Source organism: Myotis davidii, unplaced genomic scaffold (genome assembly GCF_000327345.1).
Source record: "Myotis davidii unplaced genomic scaffold, ASM32734v1 scaffold534, whole genome shotgun sequence".
NCBI classification, from domain to species: Eukaryota; Metazoa; Chordata; class Mammalia; order Chiroptera; family Vespertilionidae; genus Myotis; species Myotis davidii.
Window position 1 is genome coordinate 813347 of NW_006286678.1, and position 11522 is coordinate 824868.

The window sequence follows — 11522 nt, forward strand, 5'->3', positions numbered from 1 at the left end:
TTGGAATAATGTAGATAAACAAGAAGTGTTTGATGAATGAAATACATGAGAGTTGTAAGAGCCACTTTGAGATTCACGTCCTTCTCTTTCAATTTCTACTTAATTCTATTCATTTTCTTTTTCTTTCTCCTGCTTGTTTCTGAGAGGTCACTGGTAAATCTTAAATTTCCATGCAAAATAAGGATGACAATGCAGCGAGAAAAAGAACAAACTATCTTTCCTCTCCCAGATTTTCAGACTGATATTTATGTTTGTTTCAAGTTTAGGCACAGAAAAACTGATTTATATCTCTTGCTGCCTGCTCTACCAGTAAAGCTCATCATTCATGCATTAGCAGACTAAAAAAAATCTTCAGAGATATAGCTTCCAGCAATAAATTAAAGCTCTTACTTTGAGGTTTGGTTCCTGTTTGATTTTTTAAGAAAATGTCCAATAAAATTGCTTTCGGGGGCATAAAGATGATGACAGATGACTTATACTCCAATTTCTACAGCTCACTTTAAAAATTCATTTTTCTTATAACAAAAAAAGTTTACCATCAAAAACTAATGCTATGGTGTTCTACCCTTTCCTGGATGAGTAGCAGGAGAAAGACTCCCTTTTCCTGCATTACAATTCCAATAGAACAACAGTGACTAGAACCCACAATATACATGATGGATAGTTATGGTCTGAATGGAGTTACCCTTGGTCTTGTGTAGCAAGTTAATGGAAGAGTATTAAGAACACGTGTTTATGAAGAGAGATGAGTTCCTACCCTTTCAGAGATTTAGCTTAGCTCTTGTCTATGTACATCTCAGCTTATATTAATACCTCTGTACCACCCTAATTTCCTATTTCCATCTGATTCTGCAATACAAACAGGTTCATAAATATCACTAGAAAATAAATCATCAAGTAATATTTGCTCATCTAAACTACAAAGGGGTGTCTATAAGGTGAAACTTAAGGATCAGTCAAACACATATATTATTGATTTAAAATCAGAATGCTCAAAATTATCCACCTGACTATACAGATGAAGTTATTTCAAGAGTTAGAAGATAAAAACACTTGTTGCATTGATTCAAGGGTGTGTTTAAACAGCACGTGTACTGAAAGTATATCTCTGCTAATATAAGCAGAGGTTTAATCCAAGTGTTTGTTTTCACCTGGAGAATTAAATGGGTCAACATCCATGTTCCTGTAACACTCAGCTTAAAAGATCCCACAACACAAGAACATGCTACAGCTGACTGACCCTTGGGATGTGGAAACTACCAAGCAGTTACCCTGAAAAGAAATTCTGACAGTTACTTTTCAGCTGTTTACATTTTCATATTTGAAACCTGATCTTCAGGATAAAAACATACCATTAGATACCTATTCTCTATTGAGAAGGGAGAAATACCACTGTCTCTGGCAAATGAACATCTTATGTTGAGATAACCTGGAATAGCTTTTTTTTTTTTATGTGTGTGAATCATATAATTCCACATTTCTTAAAATTTTCATGTCTTTGTCTGCTCCATAGCAAACACATACAGAGGGAGATCTAATGGGAAGGGGTACAAGAAGTTTAACCAAAAAGGTGCTAGAGAAACTGTTTTCGGGTACAAACGTGGAGCAACTCGAGAGAATCATTCATGACCAAAGAAAATGGCACAGTACATGAGCTTTAAATACCCCACTGAAGAAAAATGCCCAGTAGAGATAGACAACTTGAAGACTTTTTTCTTTATTTGGACTCCAGGGCAAAGGACCATCAACTAACCATCATCTGTAAACTGCCCGGTGTATTGAATTCCTGAAACATGATATTGATTTTTGAAGAACAGCTTAATTTAAATGTTGCACTCATAATTAATAATATATTGAAGTTACACTGAATATAAAAGAAATATAATAAACACAATTATTTTGTACCCCCCTGGAGGTAAAGTTTATATGTTCTATGGCTTCCTATTAAAGACACATTGCATAATTTATTAAATCTTTATCCTGTTTGTGCTATCAAAATGTAATTATCAATCATGAGATGAAATAATTTTACTCCAATTTCTCAGCATAAAAATTGCTACTATGATTCCAATTTTTCCATAAAGGTTAAAAAAAAATACACATACCTCAACAAATATAAAACATGGGATGATGGAATAACTTCGCTGAGTGTTGTTTCCTACAGCCATTTCTTACACCATGAAGCAAGGCTGCACCGTCGACAACTGTCCAGGCTGAAACAGAAACACGTAGCATGGTGTAAGACCATATGTTTACCAGTCCCTTAGGTGTTCACCTAAAAACATCAGCTGTCCTCTAGATAATCAGGCTGTATTCAAACAATGCAAAATAGTGATCTGCAATGCAGTCAAGTCAAATTAATAATCATTCCAGAGAAAGAAAAATGATATATACAAGCCATGGACAGTCTTAGAGACAAAACAACCGGACAGGGAGCCCCTGTGCACACAGCCGTAATCAGCAGAATTCTAATTGCCTGGCACTTCACAGGGCCTCGTGACATGAACCAGTTTCTGCTACAAGATGTTTGGTATTGTCCATCCTGCATGGATCTCCTCTTTCTGTGCCCCATCCTCTGGGTTTGCAACTTAGGGACTTATGTGTTTCTGCCCTTGAGGACAATTGTGCCCACGCACTCATCTCGGATGTCCTTCCATGGCCACTCTTTGCCCTGGCTCCCTTGACTACACGGCTTTAACCACCTTGGATCAATACATCACTAATCCCTCACGCTGGGTTCCTTCAGCCGTGTGTGTGTGTGTGTGTGTGTGTGTGTGTCCTAAACACAAAACACTGACGCCATAATACATTCTCTTAACTGGTAAGAATGGAGGAGCTGGGCAGCAGCAGATAATTTTAGAACATTTCTGTCCTATTTTGACCTGAAACTATTCTATTAGGAGATGAGTCCATTGTGGTTCTTCTTTTAAAAAAACCCCCAAAAATCAAGCAGAGATTTGAGACTTTTATAAAACTTCTGAGACCAGATAAAAAGAATTTTCCACTACACCTTTCATTCTCTATGCAAAGGAATGCTTACTTAACACACTTCAGGGTTCTACTGTTTATTTCTTCTTTTCTGTTTGTCTTGTTTCTGTGTCAGTCTTCACCGTGGTATGAAGAGTGACACAGGGGCTGCTACGGCCAACTGCACTTTTCTTAAAGGTCATGAATTAATGCCAATTTTTTTAAAAACTTGTTTTTCCTGCCCTAGCTGGTTGGATCAGTGGATAGAGTGTCAGCCTGCGGACTGAAGCGTCCCAGGTTCGATTCTGGTCAAGGGCACATGCTTAGGTTGTGGACTTGATCCCCAGTAGGGGACATGCAGGAGGCAGCCAATCAATGATTCTCTCTCATCATTGATGTTTCTATCTATCTTTCCCTCTCCCTTCCTCTCTGAAATCAATAAAGATATATTTTTTAAAAAAATTAAAAAAAAATAAAACTTGTGTTTCCTTTAAGTCCTTCCTTACCTCTTCCAGAATGAAACTTTAAAATACATTTCCTTTTATAAGACACCAACTTTGGACTTGTCAATTAACACTTTCTCTGATCAAATTCAACATTATGTCTGACATGCAGCCCGCACCAGTTTCAGGGCTATGCTGGACAATGCTAAATATTTACTTATATCCACCCGCGAGGCGCCAATAGCAGCAACCCTCCTGCCCAAGCTGTGGCAACTACAATGTCTCCAGACACTGCCAGCTGTCCCTGTCAGGGTGGGGAGGAGAACCAGCAAGGGGGGCATATGGCCCCTGGTTAATTTAGGGGGACAGAAAGTGAGCCCCTGGGACATGAGAAGTTTTTGGCTGAAGAACTTGCTTCATCTGGGATAAAGGCCACAGTTTTGCCAAAGGGGACAAACCTTTTCTTGCTTGGTACCTAACAGAGGAAAATCTGAAAATGATTGAGGTGCCTCACTGACATTTGGGGGAATGAAGGAAGGGCACCTCAAGCTCAGGGGCCACGATTGGGGTGATATTAAAGCTCCTGTAAATGGTGTTATTACCACTTCAAACCCATAAAGGAAAGCAGGGCTGTTTTATCTATTGGGTGCAATACTAGTAAGGCCCAATTCCTAGGGCCTGTGAGCTAGTTAAGAGCCCATGAACATATACGAAGTGAACAAAAAGGCAGCCAAACCATGAAAAACCAAATGAATAAATATGTAAGTAATACCTAAAACTGTAAAATCCGCACAACTACATTCATGACTAAATATTAGTGTTCATAACAATTTAATTCATTTGAAAATTATTTGTAGGTAAAATTTTCTTAATTCTAAAAATTCCTTTGCGGAGAATGACAATGATTGTAAATTAAATTAATGACACAGGAACATAATTCCAAGAGAAAAGTTTTAAATTGTCATTTTGCCACAAAATAAAAATTTATCATCAGATTACTCTCTCTTATGAAGTGGCACCTCAAAAAAGCAGCACAGAAAACAATCTTAAACAACCTTAAAATAGCCCTGGAGGGATTTTGCTTCTAGCCAAGAGGAAAATGATTGTGACTGGATTTCACGCCTGACACAACTGAAAGATAGAGATAAAGGAGACAATGGTATTCAAGGTGTTGGCCTGGCTGTGAGGCAATGAAGGGCACTGATCCCTGAAAGGTGGGAACCAAAAGAAGTGAGTCCCCATGATTGCCCTAGTTTACTGCCTGGAGACAGTCTCCAGGCCACACACAGAGAGGGGGAACCCAGAAAAGCGGCTGGTGGTCTCCCCGAGTTGAGTAGTTAGAGCTGGGAACATAGGGTGGCCAGAGCACCAGAGGGGAAGGCTGCACAGAGAGCTGGGTGGCTGTGCATTGGTCCCCTTGAGTCTTCTGCGCAGTGCTGAGGGGCATGGGAAGAAACTACCGAGGGCCAGAGAGAAACCAACCAAGAATTGAGGCGAATAGTCATCGGGGCTCACACAATTCTCAAACAGGGACCCCTAGTGGCGCTGAGAAGTATTCCTTGCAGAGTATTGATTTTTTTTTTTCTTGAATATCTCTGATACAGAATGCTGATTATTTATTGAGATTCTGGGTCACTGAGCAATGTACTTTTCCCTGGTGTCAGGGGACGCCGGAAGCAAGAATATGACAGCACAATCCATTCTCAGGACTTTGACATGAGTTTTACAACTTTCAAAGTGGAGAAACTTTCTAAAAGCTCCTCAGAATTAGGTGGTGTCGGATTGAAATGAGATAATGTCTAGAAAGGGGAAAAATAGAGCTTATTTTCTATGTGGTCCAAATCTTAATTGGAAGTAAGGTGGGGGTGGGAGTTTTCAGTAGAAAAGAGAAAACTGAAAGGCAAGAAAAAAAATAAGTTGAGAGAGTTATAGTTTATGAAAAATAAAATATATTTAAAAATATAAGGGAGTGAACAAAAAATAAAATATAAAGAGAAAGAACTCATGGACATGAACAACAGTGTGGTGGTGGCAGGGGGTGGGGAGAGTGGAGGCAGATGGAAGTAGTATAAGGGGATAAATGATGATAGAAAAAAATAAAATAAAGAAAAACTTATATTACGAGTTAGCCACAATCCCCAAATCCAATTCCTCTTTGACACATGTTAAAGAGGCATTAACTTCCTTGGTATAACTGAGCTACCCCTCAACTGTTCTGGGTCATTTCTATTCAGCACATTATCTCCAAACAGGATCACAGTGTGCATTTAATTTCCCGATGCTGAGAAACCTTTCCTTTCCTTTTTTTTTTTTTTTAAAGCAGCAAAGACATTAAGGGATAGGAACAAATTAAATGGGATTGTAGATGAGTGCAAACTAGATTTCATCAAGAGATGGTGTGGGATTGAAGAAGGCGCTGTTGAGGCTTTCAAGAGAAATACTTGACTGTTAAGTTTGAGAGATGCTTTTCAAAGCTTGTAAGGAATGACAGTGTGAAAACCCACATATGACATTAGGGTGGAATCGGCACTCCCTTTTTTCTTCAGTCTAGCCCCCTCCACATTCTCTCAGAACTAGATCCATGGTTTAGCCCTCGAAACAGTCCAGATTTAGGCAGAGAGATACAACGGTCATAAAATCCACAATCCAGTCCAATTTTCACCAACTACACAGGACTCAGGGGTCCTGTGAGGATATCAGGCCCCCACATTGTCGTCAGTGGCTTTTTAGACCTAAGGATCATTCCTGGTTCCCTCGGGCCACCCATAGTGCACTGGCCTGGTCCTTGTGACCAGTCATTAGCTCTGTCCCTACTGCTTACATATGATGAATCACGCTGATTCAGGCGTCTAATTTACCCATGGCTGTCCTTCAGGCAGACTAGCATGACTGGCTCACACTTCAGCCCTAAGCCTGAATGGACAGTCTTACTGCTCCCCCGCCTCGCCCCCGCCCCCGCCACTGCCTCTTATCACCAGAGCAATACTTGATGTCCAGGGTCCCTGCTCCTGGGCCTCTCAGAACTGAGACAGAAGGTTGCCTGGCTAATGCGTAAACTTGCAATCATTTTTTTACTCTCTTAAACCTCTCCAGGCCCCTTTTATAACAGTCTCAGCTCCCTGCTCACCCCAACCTTTCTGTATGTCAGCCTCTCACTGAGTCTCCGCAACATGCCAAGCTTTCTCAGACCTGGGCCCTCTCACATCCGCCTCTTAGAGCACTCTTCCTCCTCCATGTTTGCCCAGCACATGTCTGCCTCTCCTTCAGACTGGCATTAAACACCATTTTTAATGGCAAAGTACCCTTAACTGCCTGACTGGCTCCGATCTCTCTACTACACACTTTCATCCTCCTCATTCCTGATATTGTATAATTGTTTAATATCTGATCCTTTTCTAGACTGTCCGTCTGCTTCACTCCATGTGACCAGAACGGTAACCTTAGCTCCTTGCACATCGTCGGTACACAAATGTTGACACTAACATTGTGCTTAATCTGCTCAGCTCCATCATTCAATATCACACATGCCCTGGGTCTGTTCCTTAGCTCCTGACCCAGCCCTAAGCTAGGTCTGGGGTCCATCCTTTCTAGGTCTTGCATGAACCCAATAATACGGTCCTAATATAGGTCTTAGGTCAGTCCCTTCTGCTTACTCCATCCAGATAATTCCCACTCTTAATAAATAAAGTGCCTGGAAAGCCTAGAAATAAAAATGTAAACCTAAAACGTATTTCAAAATGTAAAATTGAAAGGGGACATTATTCCACTGAATTCTACCTCTGGATCTCTTTGATTGTTAAAAAAAATCACTTTTGATTGCTGTTCTAAAAGATGTGTTCCTTAATTATATAGAAATAACAAAAGCTGAAGTAAAATGGGCGGTGCCGGGGGGAGTCCAAGTCTACCTAGAAGTAAGCCATCTCTGGTAGAGACCAGTCTTTCCAAAACAAGCTGTAGCACAAGGATGTGCTGAGCACAGAGCTCAGCAGACGCCCGGAAGCTGGGGAGAAAGCAGAGAACATACTACCATCTAATTGGCTGTCGGAAGGGGTACCCTGGGTCATCTAGGGGCCATCGCCAGAAGAACTGCTTAATAGGAAAACACATGCCCAGACACCCAGAGCATGGTCCTAACTTCTTTTTTTTTTTATTTAATATATTTTATTGATTTTTTACAGAGAGGAAGGGAGAGAGAGAGAGAGAGAGAGTCAGAAACATCGATGAGAGAGAGACATCGATCAGCTGCCTCCTGCACACCCCCTACTGGGGAAGTGCCCGCAACCCAGGTACATGCCCCTGACCGGAATCGAATCTGGGACCTTTCAGTCCGCAGGCCGACGCTCTATCCACTGAGCCAAACCGGTTTCAGCCCTAACTTCTTTTTAAATTGTTAATATTGTTTACCCCTACTTTTCCACCAGGAAAAAAAAAACAAAAAACATAGCTGGAAAAAATAGCAGGGCAATAAGAGCTTTTCTTGATGAAAGCGTAGCTAATGTGTCCTTCAATAAAACCAAAGGCTGGAAGGAAACGAGATTCTGATGCTCAGTTAAACCGGAATCTCGATGCCCTGAAGCAAGAACACTCAGGGACACGCATGCACGCACCCAGCCCTGAAGGGCGCAGACACTGGGTAAATTCCAAGGAAAGTTGTGCTCAGCTTAAAGTCTGGGGAGAAAAATAGGCAGAGAATATGTCCCAAATGCTCTCAATTGAAAAGCAGTGAATGTGATTTTGTTTTTTGTTTTTTTTAAATCATCACCCAAGGGCATTTATTTATTTATTTATTTATTTATTTTAGAGAGAGTGGGGGAGAGGGAGAGAGAGTGGGGACGGGGGGGAGAGAGAAACATCGATATGAGAGAGAGGCACATTGATTGGTTGCCTCCTGTACTTGCCTGGACCAGGGCCGGGGATCGAACCTGCAACTCAAGTACATGCCCTTAACGGGGCATCGAAGTTGTGATCCTTTGGTGCATCACACCAGCCAGGGCAGTAAATGTGATTCTTAAATGTACTTCAGTGTTTGCATCCTCTTGCATCTGGCTCTGGTTAGAACATTTCAAAAGTGACTGCAGTGTCAACAACAAACTTCACGATGATGTTGTCATCATGATCTATGTTGTAGGACTGACTAGATTAAAGGTAAAGAATTCTCCTTTACCTGCGAGTGGGTGACTACTGGAGTTAGGAACACTTATCAGGGACCACAATCATCTAGGTGAGAGGGAATCAGAACCAGATAGGAGATGGCTTCAACCCAACTTTTGCATTTTTGAGATCAGCAGAGAGAAGAGATAGATAAGAGCCCCTGGTTGCGCCCGGGCCTCTCAGAAACGGCCTAGAAAGGGAATTTATCTTCTGAAGGTCCCGGGAGTGGGGGCTGGGGGTGAGGGGGGGACCTGAGCGCCTTGTCAGACTTCCCAGGCACTGGTCCCTCTACATTTCCCTTTGACGTCTGTTGTCCTCATTGTCAGGGCCACGGCGGTTTCTAATGATCCAAGGGATGGGATCGGTAATTAAGTGGAGAGAAAAAAAAGCAAAAGATCAATCCAGGGTGAGAAACTGCTGGAGAGGAGAGGAAATGCAGCGCTGGAGTAGAATCCTAAAGGAAACGTGCAGGGAGGTCCTTTAGGGGGTGGTTCCAGGATATTACACAGCCCTTTACGGCCTCGCCTGCAGGGGTGTATGTCACAGGCTGCTCCGAGCAGCGGGGAGGCTGTGACACTGCTTCTGCCAAGGAAGACTGCATTTCCAATTTAAAGCTCAGCTGCCCAGGAACCAAGCTGTTTGTTTTTCAGAAGAGAAGACAGGGAAGGAAGGTGGGAGGGAAGGAGGAAGACAGAGAAGGAGAGAGAGATACAGAGGGAGAAAACCATGAGTTGAGATACCGAATCTATGCTCACGTCAAATCTCTAGAACAGAGTAGTTTCGTGTGTGTGTGTGTGTGTGTGTGTGTGTGTGTGTGTGTGTGTGTGAGATTAGCTCCTTGGTCCTTGGGCGCTCTCAGGATTCACTGCCAGGAAGTCCTTGTGCCCTCATGACAGGTTAATTAAATAGCTCTGTTGGGCCCTGTTGGGGTCTCACAAAAGACAGGAGAAAGAAGTGAGACAAATTCCCGTTCTCCACGAGAGATTTCAGAGGAGGATTCAGACAACATTGGCACCCGCCTTGCTTTGCCTACACTGCTGCGTGATCATGGGGTGACTGCATCTGTTCTGTAATGGATTTTGAATGAGTGTAAGTATATGAGTATATTGCCCACTCGCCTCTCTGATCAACATGCATTGAGGGCTTACTATTCCATGCCAGGCTTTATACAAAGGTATAGCTTTATAGTCATAGTTTTTATGTTTACCGTAACACGTCTTGAGTAATTGGCATATGGTATTGGAGATATGCTGACCATTCTCTCTTACTATTGCAACCTGCTTCCTTCATCTGGCGTTCCTGATCTCACCCTCTATCTTTCTCTTCTATTTATACCTCTGTGGTCTAACATACTTTATAATTTATTATGTTTATTTTATTATCTTTTTCTAGCTGTGAGAATGTATGTTTCACAACTCCTTGCTTATTTTGTTTGCCAACTGAACCCCAAGTGTCCCTTGGAAAGATGATGACATTCAACAAATAATGACAAGTCAGATAAAGACAATGTCTCTCTGAGTCCTGTCATGGGGTTAACCTACAGGGAGCCAGGAAAGTCTCCTCCAAAGAAGCGATCCATGGGTGCCCAGGAGTGAAGAGGGTGGTGGGAACAGCATATGGAAAGTACCTGACAGGAGACAGAGTGTGGCCACGTGGCTGAAGCATGAAGAGCCCCGGCAATGGGACGTGTAGAGACCAGAGCAGAGAGGGCCCAGATGATACAGGGCCAGGAGGCCTTGGTAAAAAGTTTAGAATTAATTGTAAGACTACTAGTCAGCTATTGAAAGGTTTAAGGAAGAAAATTGCTATGCCCGGCTTTATTTTATGAAAGGATTGTTCAGGATACGGAGAGTAGTTTGGAACAGTGGGACAAGAATAAAAGCGTCCTTTCCGTCCCTTTCTGGAATTCAAGATTACAGAAGTGAGGACGCGGTGTGTCCTCTGGTGGGACATTCCGGGTTTCCCCAAGTCTTCCGGGAGGAGCTGTGATCAACTGTGCTGACACCACAGGAGCCAAAAATCTGTGTATCGCCTCTGGGAAGGGGGTCGGGGATGACTGAACAGATTGCCGACCACAGGTGTGGGTGACACGGTGAGGGCCCCAGTCAAAAGAGGCAAACCAGAGCTCAGAAAGAAGGTGCACCAATGATGGTAATCCAACCACAAAGTCATACGGGAGAAAAGATGGCGTGTTTCTTTATTTTGAAGGTAATGTGGGGGTCAGAGCCAGTAGTAAAGGTGAGATGGAAAGTCTGCCATCACAGGACCAGCTGCAAAAGGGCATGCAGAGTTGTGGCCCAGGATTGCTTCCGATGCTGGCAGCATCGCACGATTCTCTGGGGTATTTGTAAAAAACACACAAACAGAAAGCAAAATGACCAACAATAAGAAAAAAAGCATTAAAAATTATCTCTCCCTCCCACCACCCCGGAAAAAATGAATGAATATAGTGAGGTGGCCAGTTGAAGAGAACTTCAATCATCTAGATAAGAGGGGAAGGTGGTTTGGGGTAAGGATAAGGCAGCAGAGACAGACAGGCGAGTGAATTCAAGATAATTAGAAGAGCAAATACGATTGAGTAAGGATTAGAGTGGGAGTGGTGGGAATGTCAAATTGCCTTTTCTTATTTGTTTAAATCTCTCAAACTAAAACATACATCTTTTTGTGTGCTGTCTCCAGTCGTGATGAACAGGTGATAAGAGCTTTCTGTTTGCTCTGTTCAATCAGCTGCAGCCTCCTCTTCAAGCTCCCCTCCTGAATCCCAATTGTGTCCTTTCCGCATCAGCTTCCTCTGGCCCAGAATCAGCCACAGTGTGAAACAGTCTATTCTTGAAAATCAACACATTGCCTTTTAAAATACCGTGCTTAAAGGAAAGATCAACCGAAGGACTTGTATGCATGCATATAAGCATAACCAATGGACACAGGACACTGGGGGTAGGGGAGGCCGGGGGAAGGTCA

The 11522-nt window shown here is 42.5% G+C and overlaps 1 protein-coding gene and 1 pseudogene across 1 annotated transcript in view; one reads left to right on the forward strand and one right to left on the reverse strand.

The window, feature by feature from the left end:
* The window catches only part of PLPPR1 (phospholipid phosphatase related 1), a 107067-nt gene extending 104858 nt beyond the window's left edge, over nucleotides 1-2209 (reverse strand). Inside the window, exon 1 of the mRNA XM_015560474.1 lies at nucleotides 2106-2209. Coding sequence (XP_015415960.1) covers nucleotides 2106-2168 — 63 coding nt within the window. The 5' untranslated portion in view covers nucleotides 2169-2209. The remainder of the gene's footprint in view (nucleotides 1-2105) is intronic.
* Nucleotides 2210-10240: 8031 nt separating this feature from the next.
* LOC107182235 lies at nucleotides 10241-10935 on the forward strand (annotated as a pseudogene).
* Nucleotides 10936-11522: the final 587 nt, after the last annotated feature.